Genomic DNA, 15,925 nt, shown 5'->3' on the forward strand with positions numbered 1-15,925 from the left:
ATGTTTAGGAGCCTCTTAATTCTACATGAAGCAGTTTGTAGAGGATATAGTTCTCTCTGGAGGACATGTTTCTCTGTGTGGGAGGAAATGTCCAACACAAATTAAGTTGCTTTCTTTATTCAAAAAATTCTGATCAATGTTTTGAGCCAACAAAGTTTTATGAAAACAGAGTGATCTGCTGTTCACAGCCTCATACAGAGGAGGTTACATAACACCGCCCTCCAGTGGTGACAGAGAGGCATGACATGTCAGACAGAGGAAACTATAGAGAATCACAAATAATACATAACATTCACAATCTGGCAACAGAACAATAATGAGTTTATGTGGTACTGCATATACCATAAGACACCATAATCACAAGCCCTATGATGAAGCCCATAGAAATGCTAGAAAGCCAGACAGACCTATGGAAATATGTATTACACTTTTCTAGATTTGGTGCATTTACTCCATTCATCTCCTTTGATGTGAAGCTTTGAACCCGTCTAATGTTTGGATCGGTTCAGCTCCTTAAAAAGCTGAAACCTGTTGTGATAATGATCTGGACTTCAGTACCAGCACACCGTCAGAGGGTTACGATCAGGTGCTGTGACTCTGATGTTGAAATGTGCCGACAGTGGCGTGGACATGAGACCAGAGCTCAGAGTGTGAATGTGTGTCATGTTGTCTGCATCGTAGAAGGAGAGCTTCTTGGAGGAGCAGTTCAGGTAAATGCCAATCTTTCGAGGTCTGGCTTCAAGTGCTAGCTCTGTGGTCGTTTTGGGACTACAGGTGGAATATTTCTGGCCGTCGTAGTTCAGGAAATGATCTTTTATCCCTAGTGCCCAATAGTCCCTGAGTCCAACCTCTGTCTCCCAGTAATGTTGCCCTGAAGTGAACTCATTGACACTGAATACATTGGTTATGATTGAGGAGGCTGTGGTTTGGCCCGATCCTGTACGCATAGCCCAGTCAAAGGCACTGGAACCAGAGTTTAAACCCGTGGCAAAGTTGAAAGCTGTGTTTTGGCCGAATCCTGCAGTGGAACCATACTCTGGGAATAAGCCAGACCTTACGTTGGTGCCAAAACCGGAGGAGTGACCCCTTGATGGAGCTGGTTTGCTCTTGGGAGTGCACAACAAACTCCGCCCATCATCAGACACCGTTATATCTGCGCTATTGGTCTTGAGTGAGAGCAGCTCTGCTCGGGGCTGGATCAGCTGGAGCATCTCCTTCCACACAAAGAACTGCAGGTGGCTTTCATAAGGCCCCAAAGAGAGCGAGGCGTTCACCACTTGGAGATCGTTCGCCCTGGGCCTGAATAAGCGCTCCGGGGCCGCCCTGCTGTTACCCTCAGTCCAGCTCCTCAAGAGTCCCTCAGAGTCTTCAATCTGCAGAACCGACGTCAGCGCTCCCTCCAACTCCCTGCTCTGGGACAAAGCGGTCTCCATAGCGTCTAAGCGCTCCCTCATTCTCTCAACAGTCTCTTCCTCTTTGCATCGCAGCTCATTCTTTACCTCATCTTCTCTCTTCCTCAGAAACTGGTGCATCTCCTCAAACTGCCTGTGGATTTGTGTTGCCAGCTGCTGAGACTTCTCCGTGGTTTTCGTCATTTTCGCCCTCTGTGTGTGGGCGAGGCTCTCTGTAGCGACGATGTCGCTGCAAAGGCCCTCCATGCCCCCCTCCAGTTCCCGTCTCAGGGACGCGGCTGCTTCCTTGACGGGTTTGAACTTGTGCCCGTTGTGCCTCTCAGCGTCTCGGCATATGATACAAGCCAGCTGCTGATCTGTGACGCAGAACAGTTTGAGCTTTTCTTCATGCTCCGGGCACAGCTTAGCCGCCTGTGAAAAAATAAATAAATAATCTATACAACCATAAGAAGTAGACAGAGTCATAGTGACGTCACCCATTGCTTTGTGGACTGCTGTTTTGAAGCCTTGAGTTTGGCAATTTCACCGTCACCATCTTGAATTACGGTTGTTGCCATGTTGTTTTTTTTGCAACCAATAAATGGAAGTTACCATTTTTGGAATGCAGAGGAGTGACGTAGAGACAACGTATACAGCTCTGGTAGCATCAGCAACCTGTCAATCACAGTAGCCCCGCCCTAAAGCATATTCTGCTTTATGCTCTATTTGACTCTAAATAGACCATCATTTACTAAATGAACATCATGCTGTATTGAAGAAGACTTGAAACTAGAGACTGAGACCATAAACTCATGTTTACTGAGGTAATAAATCAAGAGAGAAGTAGAGTCATTTTCTCATAGACTTCTATACAACCAGACAGTGGTGGCTGGTGGAAAATGTTCTCGGTAGGGCTGTGCCACATCCAATCAATTTCAGCAAACATCCCAGTATGATTTAATGCAAAATAATGAAGGTATCAAAAACGCATTACTATGCAGTTAAATATTTATTCCAACACGTAAAAAAGCAGTAAATAACACTTTGACAAACACGTCAGGACATCTTATTTTTGTCACCCTCTCAGGCAATTCAATTGGTGTGAACGCACCTTTAGGATCACAACGAATGACGGCATGCATGAGCCTCCCTCAAGACACACCATCACACAAGTTGTATGAAATGGAGAGGACTACAAAAGCGACGGTGTTAGAAAATGCACCAGCTGTTGCTCTCACTGGACATCGCTGGGTAACCATAATTACCTCGGAGTTACAGTGCATTATATTGATGAACAGTGGGAGCTGCATTCACATGCTCTGACTGTCATGAAAACAGAAGACAGACATTTTGATGAAACGCGCAGAACATTTTATTCATGTTGCACAGCAGTGGAACGTTTCAAATAAAGTCAGCACACTTAGCACAGATAACTGCTACTGTGTAAAGGGAATAGGCTACTGCTGTTAAAAAGAACCTTATTTGTTTTAAAGTGTTTGCAAACCAAATGTTATTGCACTGTTGTTCATATAGCAGTACTTTTAAAATAAAAGTGCGCAATACACTACTTTTGAATTCATTATTGAACTTTGCGCATAACAATGCGATTAATTACAGAAAAATCATGCGATTAAAAATGGTAATCATTGCCCAGCACTAATAAATAATAGAACATGTTTATTCATTGAGATGCCTCTATGGACCTTGTCTGTTAGGGAAACCATAGGGAGGTAAAAATCAGGAGAAGTAAACATGAAGTGCAATTAGGAATAATGGTGTTAAATTAAGCTATGATGAGTTTCCACTGTTAATTTACCATCTTAATTAAATGTTGATGCCTCCATGACCAAGTTAAGCAAATGAGACTGAGGACAACAAGAAAAGATGTTCTTGTTGCCTAATATGGCTGCTTGACAGAGTTCTCCATGTGTGCCCTGGTGTTCTCATGTTTCCTTACTTTCTCAAACAGGTGCTTCATATCCCTCACTCCCGTTACTGTCCATGCTGGATCTGTCCCCGTTGTTTTAAAAAGCAAAATAACGCATTAGCATGACTGCATCCTAGCCAAACCTTCCTGGTGTACAGCTACTAGAGAAGCTTCGCATGTACTGCTTCCCTTTCCCACTTGTCTGCTGCCTGATTGTGAGGTCAGGCTGATCTGGGATCAGCTCTTTCACCTGCAGTTTCACCAAAGTTCTCCTCTCAAACGGGTCTTGGAGGAGTAGTGCTCGCGCTCGCCTGTAGAGACTAGTCCTGACGAGGACGCGCAGTTTAAGGCGATACACATTTTGCCCCACACTGAATGTATTTGATGACGCTGATTGGCTACATTGATTATCACACATTTATATCTTTAATCAGCAATTGGCTAAACTGCTTCACAGACCCGCCTCCTGTGGGCCATTTGTCCACGGCCCCAACGCTACTGAGACATTCAGAGAGGAGTGCAAGAAAATCATATATTTTGCGCAGATATCATATTTTATTATATACACATATTACTGGGTGCATTCCATATTTCAAAAACGCAAATATTGACAATTTGTATAATTTATTATTATTTTTTATTTTTTATTTTATTGGCCTACATGAAATGTGCGCAACGTCCCGCAATGACCAACACGTGCATGGCTGATAACTTTTGAATATCACCAACTTACCTCTGCTCCGTCTCTCCCGTTCTCTTTCTTCATCTTCTCTGCTTCTTTGGCCTTCTCAGCGAGCCTCTTCAATGTAAGAGTGGTTGGCGGACAACACAACTCCGGCACGGCTGTCTCACACTGTGGACACTGCGGACTCGGACCACCTGCGATGCAGTCTCTGCAGAAGGAGTGTCCGCAGAGAAGAGTCACCGGATCCGCGAAGATGGTCTGACAAACGGGACAGGTCAAATCCTCGGAGTACGCAGCGGACGCCATGGCTCTTCACTCGCTCTGCCAGGCTGGCTTACCCTAGTGTTGTTTTTGTAACAGTTCAGTTTCATTTCCTTCAGTTTCACTTTCCTGTAAAAAAAAAAAAAAGAAAAGAAGAAGAGGCCGCACCCCTTGACTCAGCACAACACGTTAGAGCTCAGAATGACAGCTCTCTTCTACAAACAGGGACACGCTTCTGTGTTTAATCACTCCACCTGCGTCATCGAGGACCACCGACACTTTGTTAGAGGGGCACGTGGGAGTGTGAGGTCGAAACTGCTGGTATACTGAGCTCAACCAGTCCTTCACGCTGTCCGCCACATTTCAATAGTTAAACATTTTATTTTATGTAAGTTTAGCTTGAGTTGGTCTTCAGTGTGTGTTTGCTTTAGTTTAAATTTTTCAGAGAAGTTTTACTTCGTTCAATGCAATTCAATGAGGCTTTATTGGAATTAAGATTAAACAATATAGAATAATGTTGCCACTTTTTTGACATACTATACTATGAATCTTGACATAAACCATGACATGTGACTTTCAAGATACTATACTATGGCGTTTGTCTACATTTTATACAATTACTTTTTAGTTGTCTTCTATTTAACATACAAAACTGACTTTTTCTGAATTTCTTCAACATGCTATGCTTTAACTTTTTCAACACATGACATTTTCAAATATACTCTATTTCGACTTTTTAACATACTATACAATGTCTTTTTTGTCACATGACTTTATTGGTTGGAATGCTGAGTCAGAGAGACAGCTGGGACCGACATTAATACTGTTGTCTTTCATTACAAAGATTTAAGAGGGCTGAAATCTAGCATGGGGCCAAGTTCTGCAGTACATCACCCAGTATTCATTAAACAATTCTAAATGGACAGAAATCAATAAGACTGACCCTCTGTTCTGCAACACAATTATTTTACTTCACAAGCCCTGAACAGTGAGACAACAAATAAGTTGAATACTGAATCAGAGTGGATTTTTGTGATTTTCAAGTGATGAAAGTATTTGAGATGATGTGGTTGTGTTAACTGTCGACACAGTGAACCCTGCACCCGAGCTTGATGAAATTCAAGTGCTATTGTTAGACGTACTAGAGAAGTCAAAGGGAAAGAGAGACAGACAGACAGAGTGGGTGAGCAATAGAAAGTGCAACCCTTGGTTTTTGAAATCATACATTTTCAGAAAGCGAGTAAGAAGTATAATGAGAGGAATATGCACAGATGTAGAGAAATGTGAAGTTACATTTTCTTTTCTAGACAGTCAGCCAATATATTTCAGTGAACCAGGAAGTGACGTGTTTACAGTGACAGGGTTGGTTGATTACTGACACATCAATCGGTTGTTAATCTGTTGACTGTGATACCTTTGTCTGTTATTTTGTCTGATGAACTCGATGATGACTTTCTGATCTTTATCCTCAATCCAGACAAAGCCAACCACAGTGGAGCAGCTGGAGAACATTGACAAGGTACTGACTAAACACTGGATCTGATTTTTGTCTTTCTTAGTCACTCAGTTTCTCTGTGTTTTCCTTTGGATTATGAGTGCAGTTGAGTGGTCCATGCATGCCCAGTTTGTATTTTAGCTTCTCACAATGAATATATACAGTTATACAATATATCAGGGGCCTTTCTCAAAAGCAGGATGATTGAATTACAGGACGATCACACTGAACGTACATGTACCGCTGGTCGTGTACTGGCTCTATCTACCTGAACAATGGTTTCAGAGAATAGCCATGGCCCTGCCTTTCTTCATATGCCCTGTGCTGTGAGTTCATTCATAATATCCCTCACAACCATCTTCAAACTATTACTTTAGTACCCTGTTCCTTCAATGCATGGTGTTTTCTTTGAGAAACTGTACAGTGTGCAAAGTGAGTTAATGTTAGTTGAAAAGTTTGACTCTGAAGCTGATTATTAAGAACATGTGCTTCTCTTCTTCTCCCTCGTCCTCAGGGTTTGGTTCATCAGGAAGTTGTTGGTCTTTCTCTTTTCCAAACAGTCAGTTGTCCGTCTGTCCATCCAGTGAACACATAACACATCTGTTTCATGGTTTGGTTAATGTTGTGACTTACCAAATGACATTTTGACGTAGTATTTTTCTAGAGTTTTTATAACCTCTTTTTGTTGGAGACTTAAACTCACAACACTGTTGTTATTGTCTCCTTTTTTTAAGATGATAAATTGGAAGATTTAAAGGTTTCCAAAAAAAAAAGATTGTGACACATTTTTCACACTCAACATTTAATATATGTGGCTTTTACTGACTTGTTTAAAGAGATGGTTGTCATGGATGTCATGACGTTAGGGAGTGTGACTGTTCAAAATGTTAAAATGCAAAATGTCATTTTTTTTTTAACATTATGCAAAGTAATATTTCTTGCCACAACAATTGTTACGTGTTAATTGCAGCTGCCTCCTAATGTTTCCTTAGTGTAGTTTCCCTTCTTATCATTTAGGTTTTGTTACAAAATGATTCAGGTTAAGTTTATCATCAGGGCTCATCTATGTTTTAACTAACGGACCACAATTCAGTGTTAAAATGACCGTTTCCCTTGTTTGTGTTTCCAGCTGGAGGAAGTGATGGAAACGGAGACGTACAAAAACGCCAAACTCATCCTGGAACGCTTTGATCCCGACACTAAGAAGAAAGCTGTGAGTGCTGTTGTCTTTTTTTGTTCTAGTTTTATCTTTTAGTGTTTTTTGGTGTTTGGATTGACTTTTGTTGGTTCTGTTTGCTGTTATGTTGTAGGAGCTGGAGTCTTGCTGCGTCCTCAGATGACTCCCAGGCCAGAACAAGGTATGACGCACATCAATACACAACGGAAAGATAAACATTTAAAGTTTGTTCAGTGGCTTTTGATGGAGCTCAGGCTATAGGTGTGCAGAGACGACAGCTACAAAAAGTAATAAATCAAAATTACATCTGAAAAAGACCAAATTCTGTGATTATTCCTCTCCTCTATGCAGAGATTGGACAGAGAGGGATGCCAATGAGAGCCATGCCGATGGGCACCCCGGGTGCAATGGCAATGACTCCCCCACCTGGAGCACGGCCCATGTTGGGACCAGGGGGCACACCTGTGGGTAAGGGGGCATACAGAGACACTTAACATCAAGTGTGATGGAGCATCACAGTTTGGACCCACACAGCACCTTGAGTTGACAGTGAGAGCTCGTCAGTTGTGTTCTTTCACCGAGGAATACTACAGGTCTCTGTCCGACTGTGAAGACTCTCAGATTCTGGATGAAGCACTAAGTCAAAGGCAACTGGAATGAACAGAAAGCCCAGTTGCCTTTGACTTAGTTGTTGTAGACATGCGTCTGTGTCTTCATCCCGTGTTGCTCTCCTTACAGAACATGTCCCTCTCTCAGCTCCAGGAGGACCACCGGAGACATCTGCTCTGTCTGCCTCCGTCCTCCAGGGGGCGATACCCAGGACCCCCTACTCTCCTCTACCAGGAGTAGGTAGGTTGAAAAGCATGTGATTGCATCTTGTCATAAAATAAACAGTGCTGTGGCTGGTTTCTACAGTCTTAGTTTGGGTTTTGTAAGACCCATGTAGTGAATATAGGCTCCAACTCTGCACATTGTACTGAGGCCAACAGAGATCAGCAAGTCTGTGAACTAAAATGTAATACCTTGAATCTGTATGAAATGTCAAATTTCTGAATTTAAAAAGATCAATGCATTCTCCTTTTTGTGTTTGTACTCATTCCCATCTGTTTTCTAAAAGGCATGCACCCACCGGGTCCTCCATTGGCAAGACCCATCCTGCCCAAAGACAGGGGAGCCGTGGACCGAGTCATTGAACACCTGGTCGGGGACGGACCACAGAACAGGTGAAGACCCTTCTGTTATTTAGCAGTCTGCAGATTCCCCACAAGGGCGTGGTGTTCAGTCATTGTCAGACCTCCTCTACCCACACAAACCTATAAGATTGGGAATCTTTAGCAGTAGAATGATAAATATACTTCTCCTGCCTTCAGGACTTGTGTGGAGTCCTTGATCAAACCCCTAATATGCTAGTTAGCTGCACCTATTGAGCTTTATGTTTCCCTATGATTGAGGAGTAAAGTACATGTCTCCTGGGGTCATCAGAGGTCCTTTGGGAAACAGGTCCTCACTGACGAAAGTAGACGAGGAAGATTAATGGAAATTAACTTTTGCTAAATGACTCCTTGAATGAAATGAACGTTGCAAAATTATTTTATCAAACAGCATCTGCCCCTGTCCCTCCTTCCTTCCTTCCATTAGATATGCTTTGGTCTGCCAGCAGTGTTTTTCTCATAACGGCATGGCTCTGAAAGAAGAGTTTGAATATCTCGGTAAGAACAGAAACACATCATTACATTTAAGAGGGAACATAATGTACATTTTCTTTACAATCTCTCCTTCTAATCTCGTTCTGTGCATCTTAATGTCACTGACTCCTGTCCTAACCGCTCGTGTTAAAGGCTTCTAGTGAAGTGCTCTAGTTGACCTTTTCTCATTAGTTTGTGTTTGATTCTTTTCCCAACGTTAATGATGTCCACTTCTACCCTTTACGTAGTTGTTAGTGAGCAAGGGGCCAGCAGAGGTGAGACACCTTCACCACCTTCAAATATCGCCATCCTCTCTGCTCCAGAAAGCGACAGAGATTTTAAGAAACTGTAACGTTAGAGTTGAGAAATCCAACTGACATGAGGTAATCTCTCAATATCTTCTATTCATATTTTTTACCAGATGAAATCAGTTGACACAATTGAATTGGTTCGTTCTAGGTGCAGGCAATCGTTTGTTGTCGTGGCGGTGCAACACAAACTAGTAAGCAGAAGAAAGTAGCTTGCAGAGCGGCGTACCAGTTCAATGCTAGTTAATATCATTTTTACAAAGGAACCTCAGCACATTTCCTTTTGTCAGACCTGTGAGCACACTAACCATGTTGCCTTATAGTGACCAGTGGGTGTAACAGTGTGATCTTGCCTCTAGCCATGGGTCCAGCTCCCAGTTTCCGGATCCAGCAGAGTCCAAAGACCCCTCAGAACCGACCTCTGCAGAATCCAGGTCCCCCTCCTCTCCCTGCACTGTCTGATCCGGCTTAATCTAGACTGATTACCTCAGAATGGATCAGTTTCCTCCGCTATAGAATCCATAACCTGGTAGATCTGCTGCCTCTAATCGCACTAAAAAGATCTCAAGGTTGAAGGACTAATTGGATGTTTTCACCAGACCTGGGTCCAGCACTGTTTCCAAATACATTTGATCTTAATCAGATAATTAAAATCAATCTGGCAAAGTTTAGAAAATCACAGAAACATAATAACTGATCTATTATCGTCTGAATTGTCCTGAATCTTTGTATTTGTTTAGCAAATGATGAATATAACCTTAAAATAGAAAATACACTTGTTTGACCCAGATCTGGTGTGCACAAAATATTCAGATGTAGTTCCTAAATTGACTGATTTGCTTTCTAATCTACACATTAAAAAACAAAAACAACAAAAAACAGTGTCATGTATTTAGTGCATAAGGTTTTATATTGTGTCTGATAATTTAACCCCCATTCAGACGAGATGTATTTGTTTATGGAAGCTTGGCAGATTGCATTGAGATTGGGAATCCTTTTCGATCCACAGTGAAACATACTAAACTTGACATTAAGAACCAATGATTCTGGTGTTGATGATAAAAAAGGGGTTTTGTTTGAGTTGAACAGACATGTTTCTGTTTTAATTTTGCGCTTGAAAGCTGTGTTGTTGGATAAGAGGAGGGAGACGTTCCTCACGCCTCTTACGCTCTCCACTCCTCCCAACCCTGACAAAGGGAATGCTGGAAATTGTCTTTGATTTTAACTCCCAACACCTAATCATGTGCTGCATTGCAAACTATTCACATTATCTGAGACTTTTTTGCTCACCCTTCACTATTTATTCTGTCTGTTCATTTGCTGGTTTTATAAGAGTCTTACTTGCATGCCTTCTCCTCAGATGAGAGAGAGTTGGGGGAAGACGAAGGACCCACTAAAGAAGTAGATAGTGAGAGCCAGGAGGAGGAGCAGCAGCAGCAGCAGGAGGAGGAGGAGCAGCAGGAGGAGGAGGAGGAGGAAGAGGAGGAGGAAGTGATTCAGGAGGAGGAAGAGGTGGAATCAGAGCAGAGTCACAGCCCCCCCCCCCCCCCCCCCCCCCCCCCCCCCGAGACCGAGTCTCAGCCTTCGTAGTTGCAGAGAGTCCAGAAGAGGACCGGGGACGTCGGATCATCGGTCCAGACAACAGGTGTTGGTACTGGCCATGATAGACAGGTGGCATTTTAATGCAATATAGGCGGACAAGCATCAACAGTTTAATTCTATTGTTCTATCTTGCAACCAAAAAGTACATCAGTCTCACTTGTTTGCAAGTTTGCTTTTATTGTCAACGGTTTGTTTTTTCACCGTCAAAAGACCGTCAGACTAAGAACACAGAGGAGATTATTTAGTGATGTGCTCAGAAAATGGTGTGTATTCTAAATGAATGAATGCATCATTAATTATACTGGAATTGATATATGATATTGCCTAAAATGATGCCAACATATGATGTCCTAAAAGTTGGATCGGGTCATGGGAAGGTGTCAGATCGATGATTGTAGTTTGAATCCTAAAGCCGTTCCTCCAGAGAGCAGTTGGCTGCTTGTAGTGCTCTATGTGGTGACTAACCTACTTCATGATGGATGTAAGTATGATTTGTTAATGACGAGTTGAGATTTGAGGTACAACTGCTGGTTCAAAAATGGTTCGTCCTCTGTTAAATCCTGATTCTTCATTTTGCTGACCCCACTCAGTGTGGTGTTTGTATATTTTGATGAATATCACAGGTTATTATTACGACGCAATTTCAAATATGTAACAGACATGTTATTTATTGTTTTGTTGGGTTGTGAGAAACGCATGAAATCAAACAAAAAGCATCTTAAGACACTCCTGTTGTGAATCAGGACCTCAAGGTTTCAAGCTACTGCTTTAGCTTTTCTTCAGCTCTTCTTTTAATCCCCCATACGAGCTCGTCAGCTGCTCTCAGATCTGCAGCTGAATCGATGATACTCACCAGAGAAAGCAGCTGCTGCAAGCCTCTACACTGATGCCTTTGTTTCCTCTTTTCTGGTTAGAAAGTTACATGCAGTCTAGCTTTTTCATTGGCCAACTTTTGTCAGCTGCAAATTATTTTCACTTATGTGTTTTTAGCAGAGGAGCATTTTTTATTGTGTTTTAAATGTGTGGTTAAAACCCATTCAGTATCACGCTGCTGCATTATCTGCGATGTCTTATCATTGTTCTTAACCAAAACATTTTTACAGCACAGGAAAAGTGAACCTCCACAATTAAATGTAGTCGTTGGTTTTTCTGAAGCTCTTTCTGATTATGAAGAATACATACATACTGATCCGCCCATACAGATTCGCACACACATATTCAAACTCTTACTTTCTATATGGTAATCTACACATACATGTATATACACATATATAGTACATGATACATAAGTGCATGCAGTGCATATATTCTCATAAATATCTAATTTGTATCAATTAGATACTCTATGGGCTTGTTTTTATCTACTTATTCTGAAAGAGTTGAGAATTATTTTTTTCGCTAGCAAGATCTCATTCGATGATGTATTCTATTAAGCCTACTGCCAGCAAGCACATTTAAAGAAATATTATCTGATTGATTGGGGTGATGAGGCACTTAAAATTAGCCTATACATTTTCCCAACACTTACGCATTTAACTTGTCTGCGATATTTTGCCATGCTTCTTGTCTAGCCCTCGCAGCGGTGGCGGTGTTAGATTTTGCCACGATTATGGTCTTGAATTCCTCATATGTGTTCATGATCATCTACTGCTCGCCAGCGGAGAAAAAAGAGGCTCTTTCTTTGAGTTTATTTGCCATTCTACTGTTAGAAAATCATGGTTTCGGTGATCGACGCTTCCCCCTTTTGAAGTAGGACGGGCACGCGCAATTATCCTGATAACTGAAGTCTGGTTAGAATTAACGAGATTGAGCGTGGATCAGCCTTTGGGAAACCGAGATAGCCTGACTTCAATCATGGGTTAATTTAAGCTGGCTAATAGGACATTTGATCGACTTAGTTGAACTACGTATGAGGAACGGGGCCCAGGTCTGGAACTAGAAACACACGTAGGCTAAATATGCTTAAAGGGATACACCAACAACACATTAAAATGTGTTTTTTTAAAATGTTTAATTTAGGATTTTCGCACTAATTGTATGTGTTTCTAGTTAGTCTTTCAACCCCTCAAAAACTCACAACAACCCAGAATTATTTGGCAAAGATTTGAGCTAGCCGTTTGAATCAGTACATCGCAGCAAAGGTGCTTTTGGACCAAAAGTTTGTTGAATGTTGAATAGAAACCATGTGATGAATTTAAAGACTCCACATTTTGACATTTTGATCTTTGATGGTACTAGTGTTTACAAGCTTTTTATCCCTGCTGTTGATGAAAACATGGTAAACGTTCTAAATATGAAGCTGTCACTTATATTTAATATTTAAAAACTCAGATTCTGCTTTATCTCATACACAGAATCTCTTCATATCTGTTTACTTTGCATTTGTAGTTTAGTTTTTGGCGAAAGGAGACTGATAGGTGACACTGGTGGGGTTACCTGCAGGGGAGAGACTGGTCATACTTGTGGTAATACTTAATCATTATAAAAATGATAATAATACAAAGCAGAGAGAAACGGCTTTCTGGAAACCTTTAAGTGTATTTAGTTTTTTTTACTAAAAAAGCAAATGTATCATTAATTTATTTGCAGCCTTGCCTGATATGTCGGAGATGTCCATGTTGGTGGGGAACAACCTCTTCTGCCGGATCTCCTGACTGGGACGCTTCATCGTCGAGAAGAACATCATGTTGGGAATGGTTTCTATGAAGACCTGAGACACAAACGGATGCATTCCTTTTATTCAGTCACACACAACACTTTCTTAAATCATCACGGGTATAGATGCTAAAAAAAACAAACAACCCTAAACTTTGCATATCCAGGCGGGCATGGTGTGAGTGCTGGGCCAGCGGTGATGCGTGTTGATGACGGTGATGATGATGATGATGGCGATAACGAACACCTTTGTGAAGAGCATGTACTTCCCGATGAGAGGCACGGCGCTGGAGGTGGAGGGGATCAGCTCCACGGTGACCAGCAGGAAGACGGTCAGACAGAGACAGCAGGACGGAGATGGAGAGAGTCATCTTTTCACCTGTAGAGACAGGGAGACGGACACTCAGGCTACTTTTACACTTTTAAACAGCTCTTATAGTAGAAATGGTGGCAAGTTATGGCTTTACAGGCAAACTGATGAGTAACTTGTGTTTTATGTATGCTCTGTTACAGAATAACAAGCTCATGTAGTACAACCACATCCCTTTGGATTTCATGTATTTTCCATGGATGAAAGTGTCCCCAAAATGGGGTGAAAATATCTGACTTCATGTGCTTTTCCTCAGTTTACACATTCATAATACCGACCTGATATTTGCCACACGTGTGAGCAAGTAAATGTGTCACTCGTACCAACTGGTGAAACGCTCATAACCTACTTTATTTAGTCACACTGTCAAAGGTTTTTTTTGGACAAGTTTCTGTATACGCCTACGTCGGTGGGCGGGTAGAAGACCAGTCCGGTGAGGAACGAGAACGACATGCAGGGAATGATGACGTCGACGATGAAGTAGAGAGGCAGACGCAGCATCAGGAAGTGGTAGGTGATGTTGAGGTATGGCGTGTCGGGGCAGCGGGTGTAGTAAACCCAGTGTTTCCAGCTCCTGTAGTCCTTCAGCACCCATTCACCAGACTCCATGAAGTTACTGAGGTCAGGCCGATCATTGTCATTGAAGACAGGCGTATAGGAGGTAATGCACCGCAGTAGAAAAAGGGCCATGAAGTTGAAGATATTTAGGGGTTACATGCTGTAAACTACAATTTTGTGACAGGAGTGATGGTTTCTAAATCTGTAGTATTTGAAACCACAGACACAAGCTTTCACACTGATCTGTCAACATAACCCTGTGAATATATATATTATATATAAGTCACACTCACTGGGTTGATGACGACCAGCAGTCCGTGGTACGTCCAGGTCCCCAGCTTCATGCTGCAGTTCTGCAGGTCGAACGGGAAATGGAGGACGATGATCTCGCAGTAGCTCTTAAAGATGGCCGGAGGGTTCCACGTTATCATCCCAGTGTGCTCCAACAGGACTTTGCCATTATCCACGAAACCGAAGTCGCCGTCAGCGCTGAGGAAGAGGAAGACGGGGACAGAGGGAGAGTGTGAGAGAAGCATGCGAGGCATTTGGACGTATAGGTGTGTGTGTGAGAGTTTGAGTAGTGTGTGTTTACTTGTTGTACAGCACCAGGTCTGGTTTCCAAATGTCGGTTGAAGGGACTCTGATCTTCCTGATGCCTCCGTATTCATCTGGTTCACATCGAGCCATTGCTGGGGTGAAAATCAGGGAAACTTGAGATAATTTTGTCTACTAATGTACTGAAGAAGCCTAGAGAGCCAAGAGCTAGAGAGGATCTAGTACAGAGAGGTCAAACGAGGTCAACCAAAATGTAATTTTGTTCCAGCTGTTCCATTGTAATTGTATATACTATATAATTATATATTTCACTTATGTTATCACTAATAGTGTTCAATCTATCCAAATACAGCAGTTTGGCATAATTTTGAGAGCCTGGATCCTCTCTGAGCTTGTTTATGTCTGTCATCCATGGGATTTTCTCGTCTGAATTCCAGTTTTTTTCTCTTCCAGGTACGATGGGTCGATTTGACCCAATGAACCTTCCATAGACGTGTCTGCGCCATTGAGACAACACAACGTGACTTTGATTGACAGAATTGTTAGCCAATCAGAATAAAAAGAATACCCGAGCGTCAAATTTCTAAAATTCGATTTGCTGAGACATATAACCCTCCCCCTTCAGCGAGCGCGCGCACAATGCCCATATGTGTTTGAATTCAAACAGAGGGCGTCCGCTGCGCAGATAGAGAGTAAACATGAACGGATTCATATTTTTTTTTTGCTGCAGAACATCTCAAAGTAAGAAGCTGATTTATGATGTGATCGATAATGCGGATTATGATGATGGCTTTGTTTTGTAAGTAACTCTGCGATGCTGTGTCTTAGCGGAATATGAAAAATATGGCTGCGACCGTCATGTTGCTAGCGATCTCTTGAGCTAACGGGTGTTAGCATTGAATGCATTTTTCAAAACGTTATTGGCATACATGTGGAGAGTGGGTCTGCCTAGGGGGCGCGATATGGATTTTGATATTTGGTATCTGGTTTGGTTTTGTCTGAGTTGTGTTTAGAGTTTGTACAAACAGCTGCCGTTTGAGCAGGTATGCGACATCATTATATTCGTTACTGAGGAGTGCACTTGTTTGGCATTATGAGTGGGTGAATTTTTGGATGTTTTTTTTTAATTTTTTTTAATTTTTAAAAAAAAAATAATTTTCGTGTGTCCCCGCCGGTGGGGTCTCTCGGGTCCAGGAGGTTTTAATGCATGACATACAACATCCTCAGTTGTACTTTATCATTAATATACAATGTAC

At 42.0% G+C, this 15,925-nt stretch overlaps 2 protein-coding genes and 1 pseudogene across 2 annotated transcripts in view; 1 reads left to right on the forward strand and 2 right to left on the reverse strand.

The window, feature by feature from the left end:
* LOC137889825 (nuclear factor 7, ovary-like) overlaps positions 1 to 4,471 on the reverse strand; it is a 7,506-nt gene extending 3,035 nt beyond the window's left edge. Inside the window, exons 1-2 of the mRNA XM_068733889.1 lie at positions 4,052 to 4,471; positions 1 to 1,823 (exon numbers count right to left, since the gene is read on the reverse strand). The exon at positions 1 to 1,823 is cut by the window's left edge and continues 3,035 nt beyond it. Coding sequence (XP_068589990.1) covers positions 552 to 1,823; positions 4,052 to 4,309 — 1,530 coding nt within the window. The 5' untranslated portion in view covers positions 4,310 to 4,471 and the 3' untranslated portion in view covers positions 1 to 551. The remainder of the gene's footprint in view (positions 1,824 to 4,051) is intronic.
* On the forward strand, positions 4,466 to 10,776 carry LOC137889107 (endoplasmic reticulum junction formation protein lunapark-B-like). The gene is made up of 16 exons (XM_068732739.1): positions 4,466 to 4,567; positions 5,742 to 5,783; positions 5,866 to 5,891; positions 5,975 to 6,085; positions 6,274 to 6,329; positions 6,494 to 6,531; positions 6,886 to 6,976; positions 7,070 to 7,117; positions 7,288 to 7,404; positions 7,675 to 7,785; positions 8,054 to 8,159; positions 8,575 to 8,645; positions 8,870 to 8,969; positions 9,272 to 9,363; positions 10,290 to 10,457; positions 10,742 to 10,776. The coding sequence occupies exons 1-16, from the start codon at positions 4,466 to 4,468 to the stop codon at positions 10,774 to 10,776; spliced, it is 1,314 nt and encodes a 437-aa protein (XP_068588840.1).
* A 2,144-nt stretch (positions 10,777 to 12,920) lies between these two features.
* On the reverse strand, positions 12,921 to 14,801 carry LOC137889109 (acetylcholine receptor subunit alpha-like; annotated as a pseudogene).
* Between the last annotated feature and the right edge of the window lie 1,124 nt (positions 14,802 to 15,925).

The sequence above is a fragment of the Cebidichthys violaceus genome, unplaced genomic scaffold (assembly GCF_023349555.1).
Source record: "Cebidichthys violaceus isolate CVI_PGR_0920_01 unplaced genomic scaffold, fCebVio1.0.p SCAF_6, whole genome shotgun sequence".
Lineage (NCBI taxonomy): Eukaryota > Metazoa > Chordata > Actinopteri > Perciformes > Stichaeidae > Cebidichthys > Cebidichthys violaceus.